The sequence below is a fragment of the Aphelocoma coerulescens genome, chromosome 4, assembly GCF_041296385.1.
Source record: "Aphelocoma coerulescens isolate FSJ_1873_10779 chromosome 4, UR_Acoe_1.0, whole genome shotgun sequence".
NCBI lineage: Eukaryota > Metazoa > Chordata > Aves > Passeriformes > Corvidae > Aphelocoma > Aphelocoma coerulescens.
The window spans coordinates 52,704,800-52,727,692 of NC_091017.1; the positions used below are offsets into that span (position 1 = coordinate 52,704,800).

At 38.0% G+C, this 22,893-nt stretch overlaps 1 protein-coding gene across 1 annotated transcript; it reads right to left on the minus strand.

Moving 5' to 3' along the window:
* Window positions 1-6,775: 6,775 nt before the first annotated feature.
* On the minus strand, window positions 6,776-22,619 carry OCIAD1 (OCIA domain containing 1). Its single transcript, XM_069014150.1, has 8 exons — window positions 22,536-22,619; window positions 21,051-21,135; window positions 17,510-17,563; window positions 16,974-17,021; window positions 13,939-14,068; window positions 11,572-11,780; window positions 10,069-10,218; window positions 6,776-7,198 (listed from the first exon to the last, which is right to left on the minus strand). The coding sequence occupies exons 1-8, from the start codon at window positions 22,578-22,580 to the stop codon at window positions 7,161-7,163; spliced, it is 759 nt and encodes a 252-aa protein (XP_068870251.1). The 5' UTR covers window positions 22,581-22,619; the 3' UTR covers window positions 6,776-7,160.
* Between the last annotated feature and the right edge of the window lie 274 nt (window positions 22,620-22,893).

Genomic DNA, 22,893 nt, shown 5'->3' on the forward strand with positions numbered 1-22,893 from the left:
GGTGCAAGAGGAAAGCTGTAGTGACATTAACCTCAAACAACTGCAGTATCTTTGGGGACTTTTGTATTAGCTGTTTGCAATCCTTTTACAAATATGGTATTCACATCAAATTTTAAAAAAAAAAAAGTGTTTTAGAAGAGAAAGCAGGTTGAAAACAGCACATTCCTGTTTAAATCCTTAGTAGGTGGACTCTAGGCAAGCCAGCTGGTCTGTAATTATTTTTTAAAACTGGGAATGAAAGGGACATGAAGGCTCACTATCCAGGTTTTTGTAAATCTGTATCAAAGCCAAGATTTGGGGCTTATTTTATTGTTAGAGAAGAATGGGAGAATAGGGCATGCTATGCAACAACAGGTAATAGGAGGGGAGAGCTCTGGAGTGAACTGGTAAGAAGAGAGCAGGTTCTGGGGCAGGATTTACAACAGGAGCATGCTGGAGCAGGCCAGCAGGAAATACAAAGTGGCAGCAACGCTAACTTGCAAGCAGGAGCCTCTTCCTAATGACTATTTCTACCAGTGAAAGTGCTGCTGGTAATTTGTCCCACTCACCCAACTTGTTTTTGGCATCACACACAAAAATTCCATTTGAGAGGACAAAAAGAAAGGAATCCAACTTCTGACATCAATATTGCAGTAGCTCCACATCCTTGAGGGACTAAGCTGCTTGTACTTCGTATGGGTGTGGAGGGCTTTCTGTTTTGTTTGTTTGGGGTTATTTTCCTAGTAAGTCCCTCAAAAAAATAAGGTTCCCCAGGAAATAAATGAGACTCTTCTCAAGGCCAGTTTAAAATCTAGAAGGCCTGAGAGAGCTTCTGGGGACATGTTAGGGGGCATCTGGTCAACATATCAACAGATAATCTGACAAAGGAAAACACAAGTGTTTCCTGATGACAAAACTACAGAGCTAGGAAAAAAATCTTCATGTGAGAGGCTGACTAATAAGCTTCATAGTTATGCAGAAAAATACTAAATGCATCACACAGTTGGTTTTAAATTACTCTGACTTTTTCAGTACAGGGACCTGAGAGTCATTTTGCATAGTTGCAAGACATAGGATCAGTGGTCCATGACAGCCAAAAGGCAAGCAGAACATTAACAATTCCCAGGAAAAAATTAGGGATAACTTAGACTACAGAGCAATTCTATGGCATGCCCTCATTTTGAATATTATGGTGCTTCCAGTGCATCTCAGAAATTGTACAACACAGAGACAGAAACAGGAGAAAGAAAAATTAAAATAAAAAAGAATGATCAGAAATAAAAAGTGGTTTCTTCAAGAGAGATTAGGTAACTCACTTTCCAGGCTGAAAACATCTCAAGGTGAGGAATACTGTGTCTGTAAAAGTGTGACAGATGAATAGGGAGTAAGTAATTGCTGTTTTTCTAAAATCAACTCATTGGCACTCAGTGAAATCAGATTTAAACAGCACAATTCCATCAGAAGGATTCTTGCCACAGGATACGGTAGAAGCAAAGAAAACAGCTTCAAGAGACATGACCTACACAGAGACTTGGTGTCTGCAAAACACCTGCATTTGCATGATCCAAATGCAACCTTTGTGTCACGAAATTTCTCAGCTGTGATCAGGGGAGGACAAGAGGGTGCACCAGTGAAGGATCTCCTTCTAGAAGGGTCACTAGCCAGGGTGGGAGACAAGGTGACCATTATGGCAATTCTTATGTTCTTACAGCTATTGAAAAACCAAATTAAGAGCCTTGCCAAATGAACTAAACCCCAGGTGTCTCATACCTATAAATGGATACTGAAACATCTTCATGTGCAGAGAGCACAAGTTCCAAGATTCCTGAACACACCTTTAAATTATTTTTGTTACAGTATAGTGACTTTCTCTGCAGATGAAGGGTGAAAAAGAACTAAGGGTGGTAATGGGTGCTTTTCCTATTGTCTTTGGCATACAGATTGTTTGAGAGCAATGGCACTTCCAACTTCTTGCATAGAAAAACCCCACTTACCTGAACTTGTAAATGTTTCTTCTCACCTGTGTGCATTTTGAACATTCTGCAGCCTGTGCTAAGGTACATCAGCAAGCTCAGGTATTTCAGAGCAAGAAAGATCTTTAGTACTTCCTCCCAAAGACACATTTTAAACCTGTCCTTCACTCAGCCAGCTGGAGGCTGAGGTCTGCCAGGGCTGGGCTGGACATGCCCAAGCTTACTTCATTCTACACTGTCACATCTGTAATACTTCAAAATACAAATCGGAGACCTTTTCTAGCAGCAAACGCTTGCCATTTACTCACTCCCATTCTGCTGCTTAGCTCCACAGATCCAGTAGCTCGTAGTACGCTCAGGCGCTGCTCTGAGCCGTGCCAGGCACGGAGCCTGCCCGTGGCTCATGCAGCACAGCTGCCAGCTGTGGCCGGCGGCCGCCGCTGGTCAGCGCAGCTCCAGCAGCCCGGCTTCTCCGGTCCCGCGCCGCTCCGCTGCTCCCGGCATAGCGGGAGCTGCCGCGGCCCGCAGGGCTCCCGCTCGCCCGCGGCTCCCGGCCACAGGGCAGCCTCGGAGCGGGCTGGCAGCTGCGCCTTCTCTGCCGTGTGGAGGGGCAGTGAACTTCCTAAAGTCTTCAGGGGACCCTAAAAAACACACTTCGCTCCTCAACGCAAACACACAGCCATCTGCACTGACTCCATGACACTGTACCAGCAGAAATGTTTTCTACTTACCATAGCTAAAAATTATTTTGACATTGTTAATAATCCATTATTGATGTTTAGGTATCAGCTACCGCAACCAAATTCACCCTTACTTGTATCAGTTGCACTGTTTTAAAATGTTAGGTATCCTAAAATAGTTAAGATTAACAATTGTATTTAAAGTACAGAATTAGGCAAAGCAAAAGTATTTATTTTGGCATTATATTTATATAGAAACTAATTTTAGCTTCATAATTAAAAAAAAAAAATTAATGCATGAAATGTGCTGCCTCTATGGGTTAGTGGGAGTAGAAAAGAATGTGTATCATTCTGTGTAAGGAATGAATTGAAAATTTCAGGGTTTAGAAGCTGTCCATGCAAGATCTCATATCCTGAAAATGGAGTCCTACATGAGCAACTGGAAAAACAGCAACACAAAGGTTATACACTATGAATTTTTAGTTCTGAATAATTTACTTCAAGTTTTGGCACAGGAAATCTAACTCTCTATTTCTCCTTTTGTCTTAAAATTTTTCTCCTTTCAAGGATAAGTGAAAATTGTATTTCATTGAATATCCATTGCATCAGATGATTGTGCAGTGTCTTTATCATACATCCTTTGTTTACTGCAGCATCACATTATGAAAGTAGCTCATACCAGTCTCTTGCTTTTTAGTTTTGCAAAAATATGCTTCTGCTAGACAGAACACATGACCTTAGGTTGAAACTATGTATTACCATTCTGCCATGCATCTTAAAATCTCAGGAAATTTTGTATTGCTCCATCAAAAAATTAGCAGCAACTTAATAAAAATAAGTAGACAAGCAGTAAGTATTAAAACACTGATATATAAGTAGCATAGTACCTGGTATTTGTTAGTATTAAAGAGAAAAAACAGATACTTTAAATCATGACTGCTACTGACTGATTCTTTTATACTTTTTTCATTTATCTGAAGTAAATACATACTAATTATGTTCCCAAGGATTATCATCCACTCTCTGGCAGCTCTCTCAGTGCTGTTAGATACAAGAACCTGTTTGTTTTTCAGCATATCTTATAACTCAAACAGTTACGCATTTCTGGTTTTGCTATATTGCTTGACTTAAGTTAAATGAAAATACTAGTTGTTCATTTCCCTCATTATTTGGAAAGAAAGAATAATATGCTTGATGGTCTTGTGAGCTGGAAATCTGTACCCTGGCCAAGGTTCCAGTTTCAGGTTCTAATGTAGGTATTCAAAGATACCTCAAAACTTTTGTACGGTGCTGGTGGTTCATGTCCAGTTCTGACATCACCAAAAAATATATTTGAAAGTATAAACTCGAGGTATATGTGTGTCCAAGCCTGCCCTGGCTTTGCTGAATTAGCACAAACCCAGGGCAAGGGTCTGAAATGGTAATGGGATGCAAATTGTCCCATTTGTTACTTTGATATTAAAACCCAAGGATTTGTGGATTTCTACAAACAACTTAATAGGCAACTAAATTGCAAAAAGTAAGACAGTATTTTTGGACCTCCTCTTTCATGTAAGAGATTACAGAGAACTTGTTCTGGTTGCGAGTCAGGAAGCTGCAAGTAAAGCCTTCTTATGGCAGGTCTGGTGTATTTATGGGAGCCAAGGAACTGAGCTGGACCTGCCTCCTGCAGATGGGCAAGGTCTTCACTCAGGGCCACAAACAAGAGTCCCCCATGAGAGAACAAACAGGTCTTTTAGCTTCCAGCAAACAGTAGACAAGTGAGGATTTCTTCTTGAATCGCAAGGAGGCAAGAAAGTTGTGGGTTCAGTCTGGAGTATTAATATTTCCCCAGGTTTCTGCAAATCTGCTTAGCTTTCATTAATCCAATCCAATCCAATCCAATCCAATCCAATCCAATCCAATCCAATCCAATCACTTTTCATTTACACTTTTCTATTCCACATAGCTGTGTTCCAAACAACTTTAATAGAGAAAAAACCCTGGAAAGGTCAGATTAATACCTACTTGGGGCTCTAAACATGCCTACTAATTTGGGGAAATACAGAAACATTCAGGACCAGGATTTTTGGTAGCTTTACCAGCTATAAAAGAGCTGAGGCAGATTTTTGCAACCCTCTTCTCTCTGTTCATGCACATTAGTAACAACTAACTTGGGGATAATGCTACCAGCTCCTTAAACTGGCCTGCTTATTTTTAAGAAATTGTGAAAATTATTTTATAGGGTTTTTTTAGAAATGTTCATAATGAAGCATTCAGACTCCTTTCCTGGTGCTTGACTTGCGGTATAAGAGGGTTTTTCTAATGTTATTTTTAATTTGAGGAAGAAAATTTACTTAGCTTTACAATAAACATTGGGTTAATTCTCAGTTTTTGACAAATATACAGGTATGATGGCCCATAGGAAAACTTTAAGTATTTTTTAACACCACTGTTCTGTACATCTAGTCACATTGCTTTCAGCAACTGTAACCCTGCTGTCAGCTCCAGGACACTTGGATTCAGTTAAAAATTCCTAAAAGTCATGGAAGTGCAATATGAGCAAGCTATTCATGGGTGACTGGGGAGCTGCTATGAAACCATGAGACTGTAAAGGCCCACTCTGAAACAAGGGGGTACTAATGGAAGATATGCAGGAAAAGAGAAGGAAGAAGATTGAATTCCCATGGCTGTTCAGTGAATCAGGGGCTCAACATACACATTGTCACAGCAATGACAAGTGACCCAACTCTGACAAAACATCAGTTCCCAGTACCCTACTAAATTAACAGCAATGTTTGTGAACTCTCCTGCATTTAGTATGTATTAAGGATGTGAAATCCAAATAATTTAAAATTGATTGATAGCAAACCAAACTTGTTCAAGTACAAAAAAAGTATGTCCTCTGAGAGACAGTAACTAGATGCAACAGAATGAATGCGTTATATTCAATCTAAAACCGCTATCTATACACAATGTTACCTCAAGCAGAACAACATTAATTGACATGCCTTTTATTTTCTCCTCTAACAAAGGAAGAAAAATTATAATACAATTAATTTAAAACACTGTGCTTGTCCACCCAAAAATATTAATGTGAGGCAAGACACTTTACAGGAAGGCACCATCATAGGAATATGCTCTATTATTATCCTCTCAATCTTCTGCCTCCTGTTACTTGCATAACTTACAACTAAGAAACTCTGTAAATATTTTCATGATAAAGCTAATCAGCTTTGGAATAGCACACTGAAAACCACAGCAATGCAATTCTGGCAGACTGTATTTTCAGAGTTCACTCATCACAGCCATAAGAAGCATTCTCTACAAGGTAAATTTCTGATACAACTTCAAGATTATCCAATTAGCACATTTTGTTTTTAGAAGATCAGCTTTTCTGAAAGCAATCTTCCTGTTTTGATTATTTTGAGTAGCATTTGGCTCCTTAGGCATCCTCCTCTTTCCCCCCTTGATAGGCATGTTGTTTTTCAGCTCCAACAAGGATGTCAGGAATGCTTTTGTGCTATCAACTTCATCATGGTTTTTGCTCCCGTATAGCCCAAACTTCCAAATAAACACAACGCTGTGAGATAAAACTGCACACGCGAGAACATGAAAACCCCTAAATGAAGGCAACATTTTGATTGAGACAGAGCAGGTGATGCAAACACCAGGAAATACTCTTCAGTTTTGCCAATGTAGCTCTTTTCTCACAGGCAATAATAATAGAACGTTCCATTGATTGGGATCTCTTCTCCATAAATGATGGTTTTGTCATGACTTGCAAAATTTGAGAAATACAGTGAAATATACAGAGCCTAACATTAACAGTCAATATATCATTCAAGGTTTTACCAAAGTTTGTCAGGTTTAGCCTTCTGCACTTAAATGTAGCTATTTTCAATACCTGCAGTTTAATTAAATTATTTTCTTCAGAAATGACTGTCTTTAGAAACCCGTTGTGGGCAAGTCAGAGTATCAGTCTAAAAATACAGCTGGCACCATGAAACAGTTTTGAAAAAGTTATGGTTACTCCTGTGTCTGGCTCAGCTCCTCAGCCCTTTTCCCCTCAACAGTTTAGTAGTATTCCTAACATTACAAACCAAGTATGACAACAATTTTAAGTTCCCAGAATATCACTTTCAGACAAAACAAAGTCAGAGGTGAGTTCTACAGGTAACTTTTAATGCAAGTCTTGAAATTTGAGAAGATTCTTCCCTTCTCAATACATGGGATTGCATTTATTTACATGTATTTTTACCTTATGCTATACATTCATATTACCAGTTACCCTTTCCATTCCTAAACTACAGCACAAATGGTTTATAGTCATAACACCTCACAATAGCCTTGTATTCCATTTATGCAAAATTTTAAAAAATTAAGCATAAACATATCTTTTAATCTTCTGGCAAGTCAGGATTTTCTCCTCATTTATTAATAGCTGTGTCTGGCAGAGCATACCAAAGGTGCTGATACTCATGACTAATCTAGATGAAGTTCAAGTTAGCTGGCAGGAGGTAATTGTCTTCAGTTCTTCATTTGGCTCTTACTCGTCCCAGGTATCTCCATATTTATTTACTTTAACTAAAGAAAACAAAAGAAAAAACAAAAGTAGTCACGTGATAGTTTAACTGCAAAAGTTTATCATGTAAGTGCCAAAAAGTATAATGAAGTGCACTGTCATCTGAAGTGGTGCATTGGGGGAGTGTCAGTCACAGAACAACAGATTAAATTAAATTAATTAAAGCTACTTTTGAATAAATGGGGAGAAGAGTTTGTTAATCATTTTACCTTAATGAATTAATAGTCAGTCAGGAGGCCTACTGTGCTAATTCCTGCTCTACAGAATTTGTAATTACTTTGAAACAAATGTAACGTGGATGAAACAAAGACAATTGGAGGAAACAGGCAAGGAATGTTACAATAAATAATGAGGCTACATAATCTGGTTACGTGCACAGTTGGTTGGATTCAGGATAGTTAAAAACATTCAAAGACAAACAAACTGAAATCGGTAATCCCTACTAGGAAACTGCTCAGCCATTATTATTTGGCAGCTTCTTTTAGCATAGGAGTGAGTCAGAGAGGAAAAAAACCTGGGTACTGGTCTAATGGCCTTGTACAGAAGTGTGTCACTGTAAGTGAACAACAACCAGAAAGTGAAAACAGGCTCTCTTGAAAGTGAGCTGCAAAGTCCTCTGTAATTGACTGCCATCACTGAAATGGTTAAGGATGGCTCTACTTGATCCAGTAGAAATGCTGACACTAGTCAGGCACCCCTTTATAAACCCCTTGCAAGTTTATTACTAAGCTCACTGTTTCTTAATAACTATGCAACAGAACAAATGGAATAGAGCAAAATGCCTGGTCCTTGTCTCAGTGAGCTATCAGCAAACTGAGCATAATGCCCTGACAAATCTCTTTGGATCAACTGATATTGCAGTGAGACACAATGAGAAGCTCTTTCCAAGTATGATTTGATTTCCATTTCTATTAACCATGGCAGCTGAACAGGCTGCACTCATTCCCTGGGAAATGGGCCAGTCTAGATCACTATGCAGATGCACGTATTTGTGCCACTGCAAGGAAGGGAGAAGGCACCGGCAGATGGAAGTCAGGGATTGCTTAAAGCTGGTTTAAACATAGTTTGGTTTCCCTTCTGTCATTGCAAAGGAGGGCAGAAATTACTGTCTCCTATTTGGGAGTCTGGGACCCAGAGATAAGAGGATGAACCAAGGGGTAGTGACTGAGAAAGTATGAACAGGCACACAGCAAGTAACATGTCCAGTATGACACAAGAAGCTAAATCGGATCTTAGCCCGCAACATCAGTGTAATCCCTGAACTGCAGATTTAAATGTACTTGCAAGTGTAAACCATTCCTGAACTTTTGTATTCCCTCCTTACTCCTTTTCCCTAAAAATGCAAAGAAATACTTTAAAAAGTCAAGAGATACTTTAAAAAGTCTGTTTACAAATCTCATGCACTGCTCAGTTTTATTCTCAAAGCCCAGGTACAGCCTTCAAGTGGAACACAGAAATATAATAGAAAGAATGCAATATTTGGTCAACATTTTATAGAGATCTTTTATATACCTCAAGTAACTAAAAATAAAGTTACAAATGCACATTCTCATTTCACAGCCACAACATTTGCCATGGAATATGGCAAGGTTTTCAGAATGCTGCTTAGCATTTCTGTGTATGGTTTTCAAGTGACATTTCCAGGCTATTTGTGGAGAAGTATCTTGAAAGAGAAGCATTCTGTAAAGCCATGAAGTGTCAGCCAACAGAATTTAAAGGCAATCTGAAACCAGAGCTTCAATAATTTTTTCATGTCTCCTTTGGCACAATTACATGATAAACGAAAGCCTTTTATCCTTGAAGTAACAGATAAAAATCATTACACAAAAATTGTTTATAAATTTTCTTTCAAGACTGCAGATCTGTTCAAAGATAGATGATCTGCAGAAAGTAATTCACAAGCATCAAAGAGGCTGACACTCTTAAGCAACACTGTTCCAAAGCTTGATATTACGACTTCAGAACTTTTTGCTTTAATATATTTTTCTATACTTACTACCACCTGTTATGCCTAATAGGAGACAACAGCTATTCCTAAAAGTCTTGTTGCAACATGGCTGACAAAACTGAGCAGTGCACACAAACCCAAACAATTCAAGGTGACTGGTCCATCACTGTGTTAAATGGTAAAACATTCCTCTTGCTACAATCGTTTTTACAGATGCCACATTAAATTTAAAAAGTTCTAGAACAAGCAATTATGAATTGCTTCTGTGTCTCCTTTTCAAAAAATTGATTGAGTCGGAAAAGTTGTCTGAATGGTGTCTTATTCTTCAGGACATTGCATTCTTATTTTGCTCTGTAAAGTTTTCTTTTTCACTGCGAAAACAAATCTCAATATTGCTGCCAAATACCGTTTCCTTCCTCTGGGTTTTAATGTAGAAAATGAACCTCTACAAACAATGCCTCTATAGAAATCCACTAATTCCACATGAAACAATTCATACAAATAAATACCCTCCCCTTCAAACCATCAACCATGTGCTCTATTTTGAGAGAACAATGCTATCTAAAACACACACCCCCTTCCCATAGCTAAAACTCCTTGGTATAGCTCTGAGACTTCTTTGTTGAAAGAGGTTTCTCAATATACTCAATGAAGCAAAACTTAGAAGCTTTTCAGTCTGGCACCAAGCAGTATGGCTAGAGAAAAGGAATTATTATTTTCTATTGGATGATCTAAATTTTTGAAAAAATAATTCATCTGAAATAGGAAACTACAGACAGTATGTATCACATATGAGATACCTACAGATACTGTAAATATAAATTGCTTAAAAGGTCTGCAGAATTAAGCTTTGTGTTGTGATCATTTTAAACATTATGGCAAATATTTGAATTTAGCAAGTATTTCTGTAAATCAGAATATTACCTTCCTTAGCTGGTTTTTCCTGTGGAAGCTTGCTTGGAGTTTCTGCCTTTGGTGGTACCATTACATCATACGTTCCTCTGTGTTTATTCCTTAATTCCTCATATGTGATGCCTTTTTTTTTACGACTTTCTTCTGGAACTGGAGCAGGTTCTGAAAACAAAACGAACAGAAAAATACTAAAGATGGCATAACGCACCAAAATTTGGCTTCAACATATTGTAGAATAACAGTTAATTACTGCTTAATCCCAAATGAAGAGCATGACAGCTGCAATTCTAAATACAACAGTGAGTGTGTATGGTCTTCAAGTAGTCCATTCCTTGTATCCTTTTCATTTTGTCAAACTGTTTTGAAACACTGGCAGCTAATTAATTTTCTTCATTTTACCATAAGAAAATCTGATGGCTAAAATAGTTCTGGTCCCTTTATCTAAAATTTATGATAATTATACATTTGAGATATATATGATTTCTGAAGAGAAATCTACATGAAGCTCAAGGGTTTGCATTAGGGCTTTAAATTTTGCTTACAAAGAATTAGGACAATATCTATCATATGTTGCCTGTTGAACATTTGATCCTTTTATCTATATTTATAATGCAGAATCTTGGATATATAATAAAGGTTTTACCAACTACTGATATTTATGATTAAATGCAGTAACAATTTTCTTGACACATTTACATCTGATACTTTCACATAATTATAACCAAGTTTCATGAAAGGGCTTTTTTAGTGAAATAAAACGTTTTTCATAAAGAAGTTGAAAAATCCAAACTAATTCAAAGTACAAAACTTTGCATTTGACAGTAACTTCCTCCTTTGTGTACCAGAGACATCTGAATTCAGAATCCTGTGTTTCCCCTGCAATAGCTGAGGACAGTTCATACTGGAAGGAGGGGAACAGCAGCATGGTACCTGAAAACCATTTTAGTTCTCTGTGAGAAAATCAGGCTGTTGGTAGATAGAACACAATAGACATTCAGTTCCCCAGAGACATAAATGTTTGTCACATTATGAAAACACTTTAAAAAAAGTTTAATGTCCCAGAGTTACAGCAGTATCCAGCTACACCCCCACGGATGGTAGAACTGCAAACATCTTGGAATGGCCACAGGCAATTTGCAGGCTGTGGTTTATTCAGCAGAGTGAAGGCATGGCATATTCTCCCTTCTTTCAATCAAAGAGAACTTTCAGTCAGGCTGGGGTTTTTTGCAGCTTTAGTTCCACAACAGATAACATCTTGTAAGTTAATTCAGGATCTTTACTTGCAATTAGAGCTAGAAAACCCTGAATTTAGTTTACAGTTAGAACACAAAATAAAATTTATATTCATCTTCTGTGTAAAAACAATTCTAGTAATTCTTCAAGCTCTTTCACTCAAAACCACTATATTGTGCCATGTGTGTTTGCATACGGTGAAAATACATAGTTTATTAAGATCAGTATCTAAAAGAAAGGCAAGAGTCTTTGCAGTACAAACTGCTAAATACTAAGACTCACCTTGAACAGTGTAATCAGTAATTCCTGTAGGTGAGGATTCGTTCAGGGAAGCACTGAATGGAATGGGTTCATAACTTGAGAGGCCTCTATCTGTAGAGCTGTAATCATCTGAATAGCTAGAAGAAAGTGGGAATCCAGCTCTTGAAGAAGATGACTCAGTAAATGACTGAGAAGGTATATCTGAAAATTCAGATTTCCGACTGGAACGGCTGGAAAAGAATACAACTAAATATGAAATACAGAAGTACTAAAGTTAAAAATGGAACTGTAAGAGTAACAATACTTGCAATTCAAGAAAATGTTCTTTCATTTTAAGAAGTTTACTTTCCAACTGAATCATCATCTTAAAAATATTTTGGGATGTTTTGGGTATTTTCTGTACATTGCAAAGATTTCTGTAGTCTCTTCCCCAACATTCTTCCCTTCCTCAAAGAATATTAGCTCATACCTCCAGAACAGGAGACAAAACCTATTGCACTTTACAAGACTAAAGTTACAATCCTTTTTCCCAAGGAAACTTCAGAAAAAAACACCCCACATCAGACACAAATAGTACAGGGTATGCCCATGTAACTAGTGGTAGCATGAACTATAGTTAATTTTAAAAGCCTCTTAGGAAGAATTTGATATTTAAAACCCTTCATCATTAGAAGGTGCTGTAATTGATCAGTACTGAACAGCAGAAGGTCAACAAACAGCTATCTTGGGGGAATTAAATTATGAAAATTAATCAGGTTGCTGAAGTCTGCAAAAATATTAACGAATTTTCTCTTGAGAGGGAAAGGTAGTATCATATAAAGAATATTCTGGAAAATGGTGCCAGATACTTTAAAGTATTCATTATATTCTTAGAATGGCCTTGCAAGCCACTACACAACATGTCCTTCTATCAGGAATGCCACCACTTGGTGCCACTAGAACATCTCTAGAGTATTTATTAATATTTTACTTTTAATTTCTGCTTAGCTGTACTTTTAGTTTCCTATGAAAAACATTTGCAATTAGTCTTTAATTGTCATAATAAACATACAGAGCAAAGCTATTTTATTGCCTCAATTATGTTTTTAAAATATATGCAAACACAGCTTTAAGAACCACCTAATCTCTTAGCTCTCTACGAATTTTTAACTGCAAATCAAATTACCAAAATACAGTAATTAGTAGACATACAATGCCCAGGAAAGTGTATTGATTTCTGTTGCTGGTTTAAAAGGGTAGCCTGTATGGGTAATAATGCAATTGAAATTAATTTAAATTATTCATTCAACCAAGAAAAAGGAATTTATCACTTAGGAAATAAAACTTTACAGATACAAATGGGCCATTAATGGTTGAAGGAATTTATTGGTGTGGCAGATGATGGTACTTAAACAAGTTCTCATGTAAACACAGTTAACGAGCATGATAATTTTGTATTAGAAACTGGAGGGGGTGAAGTGGCAAGTCCAACTCCAATTCAGCTGATTCTATACAGTAAGTGCATGAAGTGGTAATTCCTAAAATTATGTTTGATGTCATAAAACCATAAACATTTCAGAATAAAGGTAAATCTTGCAGACAAAATATAAACTGTCATAAGTCTGAATTTATAATATAACTAAGAATTCAAGCAAATCTTTATAAACATTTAACAAATCTCAGCACATACACAGGAAGACTACTACTCACTATCCAAACACTATTCGCCCAGTTTTGAATCAAGGGTTTAAGTGACATATTCTGAAAGCAGCTTGCAATTAAAAACCAGTTGAAGTAGAAAACATTCTGGAAGAAAACAGGAAATAGTTTTAAGAACCTGATGAGTTTCTCATATGTACAGCATAATGCTGTTACAGATGTAAGGCATTTAAACAAACAGCAGTAAGTTTGACCACCATACTTCTTCCTGCACTGATATTGTTTACTGAGCTCTTTCCTTTGATAAACACTGAAATCATTTCCACCCTTTTCCTACTTCAATCAAACTAAACCATGGGAAAAACTTCCAGAATGTTACACTATTTTATTTCAGTTAATTTAGTTTACTTCTAAACTAAGGAGGCAACTTGTACTGTCACGCTTCTGTAAGCAAATTTCATGAGAAACACTCTTAATTTTACAAGGAATACAGTTTGCTAAGTAAAATGTTTCTTTTTCTACTCTTTAAAGTAATCAGTTGTATGTAAAGAGCTCAAAATACATATTTTATAGCTTGTCAACTGATATGAATACAGATTCCTGAAAGGTGTAGATTTGAGGTAATGGGGAATGAGGAAAGGTGCAGCTCTGAAGGTGTTTGAAAGCTGCAAAAGCTGTATTGATCTGTTAGTGTTTAAAATACCCTATTCAAGAATATGTTATAAATTTAAAAGATAATTCAATTCTTACTTAGGTGAACTATGTCTCTGAGCTTGTCGTAGAACATCTCCTATCGGGGAATCCTTCAGTTTCTTAAACTTCTCGCTACAGATTGGCAAGTAGGATATCTTTCCAGCCAGGTATCCACACATTCCAGCAACTTTTTAAAAAGAAAAAGAGATGGGTTTATATGCTGCACTATAGCATTCAACATAGTTTTAAAATAATAATTTCAAGTAAATCATGTAGTATCTTGAATAAAAGAAAGAAAACCAGTTTAGATCTAAACCAAAAACATGCAGTAATCATCTCTGCTTCTTCTGCAGACAAAGGGTACTAAAACCAAATGCAACAGCTGAACAGAGACATAAAGTAATGATTTAGACATGGTGTGAACATCAGATTATTTCAGCTAGTACTTGATGAATTAAAGGTGACCAAAAAAAAGAAAAATAATTGCATCATTTTTTTCTCAAGATGCAGAAATCACAATTAACTACCAAAGATGAAAAATCAGTCAGAAATAAATACAGGCAGTAAATTCTGCTAATTTAATCCAGCAGAACAGTCAGATCCTGAAAAGGCTTTCACTAGTATGAAGAGGAGTCTAAATAAACTTAGCATTAGACTCAGTATCTTCTGAAAAGCATTCTGTGATTTGGCTGCCAGAGGGCAAACAACTAAATTAGCTGAACCCTTCCACTCACTAGGCAAACACTTTCAATTTAGTGCATGAGCTATTTCCATCTGCTGCACAGGACATAAGAATAAATTATCAAAATAGTTCTTTCTGGGCTTAAGACTTATGATTTCCATCAACTGGCTCCTTCAAGTTTTATGAGTGGCTCAGTGGAGTATGACAGATTCTGTGGAATTAACAGTTTTGTTGTCAACTTTGTAGGAGAAAATGATTAGACCCTTCTTTCATGTGCCGTGAATATTTCCTAAATAGAAGGACTAAGAGTCTTGATTATCTTTAAGTCAGGAAAGAGTTAATTACCAGTAACGTTAATCGTCTGCTGTTCTCAGCTGTAGATTACATTGTCTGGGAATCAATATAAAAGGGGATTTTACCCTAGCCTGCTGTACTGGTACTGAAATTGTGATTCCTGTTCTAATGTCTTATTTTCAAAAGAACGGTAAAAGTCCTTTTCGAAGGGAATAAAGAAGAACAGCCACAACTATGAGTGAAGTTTACAAATGAAGAATATAATGATTTAGGTGTTTAGCAGGTTAAAAACCCCCAAACATCTCAAATACAGTAAGTATCTGCAAAGAGAAAAATTACAAGCCCTTAAATCAGCCTAAGAAGAATTAAAACTATGTATTTAGCAAAATAAAGCTTAACAGAAAAACTGATTAAGAGAAAAAGAGAAAGTCTTTTTTCTTGAGGCCTTCTAGTCAAGAAAAGGGGCAGTATCCCTCTGGAAGACGTTTCAATCAAAGTAATTATTGGCTAAAGTATTTGGTTTATTTTATTACAGAACTAACAGCCAAACGATCCACATTTTCTAAGTTAGCACAGTAAATTACATATTATTGTTCTTTGCTTCTATATTCACTGTGACAAGATCTTAGAGAAGCTGATTAGATATGGCCAGGTCCCACTGCAGACTAACATGAAGTACATACAGGCATATGAATCTTCTCCTTCTTTGTCAGAGAGAGGACCAATAGCTCTCTGCTGTGTTGAAGGGGATGCTGTCAATGTAGTGAATCAGCCATGACTAACTAGAAGTTTCAGTAAATTGTCTGAGTACCAAGAAAACTACTGAGAAAAGTATAGTAATTCCTACAGGCAGAACATCCTGGCCAACCCAGCTGCACCTTATTTTTTCCCCTGATTTCAATAAATTAGTTCTATTAAATAAGAAGAATGTGGTCCTTATGTGTAGGAGTGATTGGGGAAATAGCAGTTCTATTATTTATTAGAAATGTTTGTTATACCATTGTTTGGTGTTCAAAGAAAGTAACCAGAATTTAGCATAAACAACTGGGGGCCCTAGTCTCTCACATTCATTTATCTGCTCAAACAACACTTCCTTGACCACAAATCATAGGGTTTACCCTCTTCCCACTGAAGTAAACTGGCTGTATCTGCACAGATTGGCAAGATGGCAGCTTCCTGTTTTACTGTCCTGTATTACATTGAAAAGGTTAATTTATTAAGTTAATAATTTATTTTTGATTATATTTAATCCAAAAATCATTCACATGAAATTGCTGTTTTCCTACAATTGTACGTACATAATGTCCAGGGAAAAAAAAGGTAATTAAAATAGCCTGAATGGGACACGTGAGATACATGAATAAAGACCTTCAAATTAGGAAGGGTGGGGTGGGCGTATTCCGGCAATGTAATTTAAAGTAAAGTTGTACAGTATTTATTTACAATGTTTTTATCTTAAATGATTAGGTTAAATTTATCAAGCAATTTTATATAAACCTTATAAAAAAAAGTTGTCCAAAATCCGCAGTACAAATTCAGATGGTGAATAAATCACTGAGTCATAAAATGGCTTGGGTTGCAAAGAGACCTTAAAGATCATCTACTTCCAACCCTGCTGCCATGAGCAGGGATGCCCCTCACTAAGCCTGGTTGCTCAGGTCCTCATCCAACCTGGCCTTGAACACTTCCAGGAATGAGGCATCCACAACTACTCTTGGCAACCTGTCCAATGCCTCACCACCCTCAGTAAAGGATTTCTTTCTAACATCTAATCTAAATCTCTCCTCTTTTAGTTTAAAACAATTGTTCACACTGGGATTTAGGAAAAGGTTCTTCACTGAGAGGGTTGTCAGGCACTGGAACAGGCTCCCCAGGGAGGCAGTCACAGCAAGCCTGTTAGGGTTCGAGGAGCATCTAGAAAACACTCTTAGTCACACAGTGTAGTTTTAGGTAGTTCTGTCAGGAGCAGGAAGTTCAGACTCTGGTCTTTATGGGTCCCTGCCAACTTGAGTCACAGTGAATTAGCCAGCCAGTCTCAGGGGAATTACATCTGCGTAAGAGACTCCAGAACACAGAGCATGAATACAAGCTGAATTTATATGGAGCTTTTACTTACATGCAACTTTAATAAAAGAGCCAAATCTTGAGGTATCTCTTAGAACACCTGAAAATGAGGATGAAATCAGATATTAAGATAAGATATATGATATTACATAAGCTATATGTAATCAGATATTAAGAATTAAGTTGAAAAACCTCAATTGTAGTTATGTTTGTAGGTAGCAGGTTACTCTTTTACACTTCACGTTAAAGAAAAATAAAAAAATCCTAACATCTGAATTCCCCAAAACATTAAAGAATCTATGAATTATCTCTTTAATCATATTTAATCACAGAGTTATTACACACTGAGAACATATTGGTTCATAATCAGTGAGATATTGCACTTGTCACACAACATAAAACACACATGAACTTGATTTTAAGTTCAGCTCCCTCTTTTTGTTGAGGAACTGCAAATCATGTAGCTGCAGAGTCTGAACTTTAGTTACAAGTAGATTAGACATTATATTATCATCATAACTTTCCTAACAGCAGATAGTAGTTCATCTGAGCAAATCCAAATGAAAGGGAAGTATTTTTACACTTTACCTTTTCTAATTAAGAAACTAGTACCAAGCATGCTCACTGCAGCCAAAGGAAAAGCTGTGAAGAAGAAAAAAGCTGTTTAAAATACAATTTTCAGTATTTTTAATCACATTTAACAAAATTTGCAAAAATGAGAGTTGCTATGCCTTCCTAAGCTCATTTGTATATGAATATAAGGAAATACATATATATATATAAAATTAACAACCGGTATATAAATTATCAAACATTCTTGATTCGATACTACAAATTATGTGGTACTAATTAATGAGTCATCTGACCTGCATTATACTTCACGCTTCCTAAAATACAAAAGCTGGTGTCAGATGGAATAAAGCTCTCCAGACAAGACTCAAGTCTAGCTACAACTGCTACAGCATCAAGGTGCAGGACTTTAAGCTAGAGAGGCACACACAGTTCTTCACGACAGAAAGAAGTTATAAAGAGGCCAGTGCCTCTAAAAATTTTTGATAACCAAAACTCTTGATGTTTTAACATAAGAACTTTGGAAAAAGTTTACATCTTATAGAGTTATAAATCAGATTGATTAGAATTAGATAATGCTTTATTCACCAGTAAATTAAAAAACAGGGCAACTTTTTCTGTAGCTTACAGATCAAATTATACAACCTGGGGTTAGGGTCAGGAATGCATAGAAAACAACTTTATGGAAGACCATCACTGCCTACCACAACCAGCTTAACAGTTCGCATCAATTTTTATTATATTGAAAGGCTTTGGGTGGCAAGAAGCATTTGAAGATGGCAAAAAAAAAAAAGGTATACTTCTTTCAAACAATGATAACTATTATATTGGGAAGATTAACTGTACAACTATTCGTAAGGACCACCACCCCTGCACAAGATACAGGGACAATGAAAAAACAAACATGACAGAAGACTAAAATTATTTACATTAAAGATTTAGATATGCCACAATGAAATTTAATTTCATGCAAATCTGAAAATATAGATGTTACAAAAAGGCTCAGTGACATCTAGGAGAGAAATTTTTGCAACAGCACTAGATGCTTATAGTGTTTTGATGCACACAATTTGCTAATTAAGTTCATATTTGAAGAAAAATCACTTTTTTGGAGAGCAAAGTATTAAAGAATACTTTGCAAATTAACAGTTTGTTCCCTCACAAATTCTGACAGGTCTAAACTAGTAAGGTGTCCAACCAGCATCTCAGGGTAAATGTGACTGGATGTCACTTTTAAAAAGAAGTATTGGCTCCTTTGTTCAAAGTAAGATTACAGCAAAACTTCAGAATAGAGACTAAAACCTTCCAACCTATTAGATATTAAAAATCTGATGCTTTTAGAGATTCCAGACCCAGATTTTCCAAAATTTACAGTTCTAGATTTTCTGAGATATAGAATGACAGCACAGATTTGAAACTGAATTGTAAAAGAAAAAAAAACCAAAAACAAAAACAAACAAGGGGGGGGTGGATGTGTTGAGAAAAATACATTCAAAAAGAACTTATTACAGTTAGACATCAGTCTAACTCTTAGAAGTTTGAAATTATTTATAGACCCAACACAAATATTCCAGATATCAAAGACAGGTTATACGAGTATTGTGAGCATGTAAGTGACCTGAAGTGGTAACTAAAAATTAAAATAATAATAGATAAATAAAAACTGGATTCACACATAAAAATTAATATGAATTATTCAACTGTAAGGAAAAAACCCCAACAAAACAAACTTAATAAATCCGAAAATATCAATGCTATGGGCAAAAAGTACTTTTTCTGCTTCAGGAACAAAATAAATCCAGGGAAAATAATGGAAGGCTGGTATATCAACAGCACATAAGGACAGTTATATAAATACCCTAGTCAAAATTGTTTTATAGGAAAAAAGTTGTGTCAGTATGATTTGATTTTGTTAGCAAGATTAGAAGTGCAAAAGACAAAGTTGTAGATTGTAGGTAGTGTGAATTTTTAAGAGTGTTAGAACTTACATGATAACATGATTACAAACTAGTAACTCCAGTAAAGCATGTATTAAACTGAATTGTGAAATGACTAGCAGCAGAAGCCGTCGAGAGAAACTATGTCAAAACACAGAGGGTCTGTAAAAATGAGTAAAATTTGCCACAGCTTGGAATTTGAATAAACGAACTGAAAATACACACATTTATAGTAATTTCAGTGAATAACAAAAGCTTACATAATACAAGGTGAGGAGTTCAGGGCAGTCACATAAGTAGCCTCTTGCAAAGGGGAGTTCAAGCAATATGTGTTTAATACAGTGAATATAACAGTTTAGTATGTGTATGCAGAACAGGGAAACAAAGACAGGAGACCTAGAAAACAGTGATGGACTTTAGCCTCTCCCAGAGAGATAACAGCACAGTACACAACCTCTGGAAAAAAAAAAATCTGTTACTGTTGTAGCTCCCTAAAGAGAAATGACTCCAGAACTAATTAAGGGCTTCCAAATACTACCTACATGTTGTTTCTTCAGTGACTGTATAAAGATGCACAGGGCAACAAGCTACACTGCCAAGCAGCAGAACAGCTCGGGAACAACAAACAATACTCTCCCCTCTTTGTCTTTCAGAAGAGACATTATCAATAAACCATAACCAATCATCATTGTACCACTAAGGGACCTGCCTCTTTTCACTTATAAAATTATACAGAAAATGGTTACGTTTTAGCAAATATGTAGAAGATTTCCAAGTATTTGTGTCAAAGTGGATGAGGAGAATGCCAAACCAATGGAGAAAAACAACACAGAACTTTGAATCATTAATTCAAAATCACAGTGCCTTAGAAGCTAAGTCCCTGAAAGTGCTGGCTTCCATGAGAAATCAGAGCCCCGGTGTGCTAAAATTAGCAAATCAGCTGCTAAATTCTTCATCCATCCTGGTTTTTGCCAAGCCACCAGCATCAGGAGTAACCTACTAGTGTGTGATAAAACAGCAGGTAACAATCACATCAGAAGGCTTTTCAAACCTCGTGGCCAGGTGTACAAAATCAAGTATGCCTTGAGCCTTTGGATTACAGAAACTATGCCCAGACATCTGGCTACGCAGAGACACAGCAATTTTCCCCAAAAGTTGAACTGAGTGACTACTTATATATTGTTCTCTTCACAAGTCTCAATAAAGATGAAAAGCAATGGTTGTAAGTTAAACTATTTTATTCTTGCATGCTAAAGATAACAATACAAATTTAAAAAAAAGCAGAAATAATAAACAAAAACTCCCCAATAATATAAATGAGACTCATTAACTAGATCTATTTTCAGACTTTTAATAAGCACATTAACTTAAAATATGAAGAGACCTTGTTATAAAGCATGAAACTTAGAAATTATGTTGCACCTTTTATGAAACTCCTGCCCTGCAAACTCTTAGGAAATACTAAATGGATCAGCATTTGCTGGGATGCAGTTCTAGTGCATGTGAAGCTTGTTAATGCAGCGTTGTGCTGTACTGACCCAGGCCCTCCATAATGCCTCAGATAACAGCAAAAGCTAAGGGTAGAAGGAAAGTAACCAAGTTTACCAGCAAAGTGAACTTACCTCTATACCGGAAACTCTCTTCAGCACATTCCTTGAGGAGTCTTCTTTCCTCCTCTGTTGGAACATAAGGCTTAGGTACTTCCCTCTTCCATCAGGGAAATAAATTAGAGAAGAATGGACAAAAGAACAGTTTGGGGACATTTTTCAATCAAAAAACTTAGTGTCTAGCTTTCACACCTTGTAGTTTCCATTCTTTCACCCAGCTATACTTAAGAAACCAGCGCCTTTTGTCCATGCATGTCACATGAAAAATCATTAAAAAAATCGAATGCTTCTAAAAATCACGAGAGAGCAGAAAATACTTTGTGCATAGTCAGATCCCAACTCAGCTCAGTCCTTTTACTTCAGAAAAGCCTGCTTTGGTCCCTCCAACCAGCCTTCCAAGTGGCTGAAATCTGACAAGTCATTAAGTGTCTTTTTAAGGTATTTCTCAGGGTTTCAAAGACACAGGGTATGTTGTTGGTTCACAGGGATGTAATTCAGCGAGAGCTGATCAGCTGTTTCGCCAGCGTGTGAGAGGTTTGTGTGGAGGTGCCTGACCCTGTCCTGCCGTGAGAGCCGTGCCGCCGGGCACGCTGCCAGACGCCGGCCAGGAGAAGCACAGCAGTGAGAAGGCCATCGACACCACGGGAACAGAGAATCACAGAATCAATTGGTTGGAAAAGACCTCTGAGATCATCTAGGACTGAACACCACTTTGTCAACTAGACAGTGGCACTAAGTGCCACGTCCAGTCTTTCCTTAAACAACGCCATGGACGGTGACTCCAGAACGTCTCTGAGCAGTCCATTCCAATATCTAACGACTCTTCCTGTGAAGAAATTCCTTCTAATATCCAATCTAAACCTCCCCTAGCGCAGCTTAATACTATGCTCTCTTGAACTATCGCTGGTTGCCTGGGAGAAGAGGCCGATCGCCACCGGGCTACAGCCTCCTTTCAGGCAGTTGAGGAGAGTGATAAGGGCTCCCCGAGCCTCCTTTTCTCCAGGCTAAACACCCCCAGCTCCCACGGCCCTCTTCATAAGACTTGTACTTCAGACCCTTCACCAACTCTGTTGCCCTTCTCTGGACATGCTCCAGCACTTCAGTGTCCTTCCTGAATTGAGGAGCCCAATTCTGAATGCAATACTTGAGGTGTGGCCTCACCACTGCCGAGTACAGGGGGCTGGTGAGTTCCCTGGTCCTGCAGGCCACACCATTCCTACCATTCCTGATACAGGCCAGGATGCCATCGGTACCTGAGCACATTGTTGGCTCACGGTCAGACATGAACACCTCCTTATCTCCTGCCAGCCCCCCCCCGCCCCCCCCCGGCCCCCAAGAGGCCTCAAGGGCACCATCCCCGCGGGGAGCTCAGGGCAGGGGCGGCCCAGCGGCTGACAGGGATCCCCTTTCCCTGGCCCGACCCCGCGCCTCGCCCCTCGCAGAGCCGCCCCCAGCCCCGCCGGGTTTCCCGCGGCAGCGCCGCCGAGCCAGCGCAGTTACCTCGGCCGCGTCGCCGCCGGGCCCGGGCCCCTGCCCGGCCTCCATGGCCGCCGTGACCCGGAACTGCGCGCGGCGCCGCGGGGCGCAGTGCGCGTGCGCACAGCCGTGACTCCCGCGGGGCGGCCCGAGGCCGGCGGGGCTGGTCCGGCGCCGCGGCGCTGCCTGCGGCGGGCACGGGCCGTGTTCTTGCGAAAGGGTAGCAAAAAGATTTTGTCTGTCCGTGCCTAGGTCGAGCTGTAGGTACGTTACCCACAGGTTTGTTAACCGCTTGCTAAAGATGCGTGGCTAGAATTTCCTAAAAGAAAAGGATCTCTGGTGCCTAAAAAAAGGGCTTTTCTGAATCAGGACTAAGCAAGGG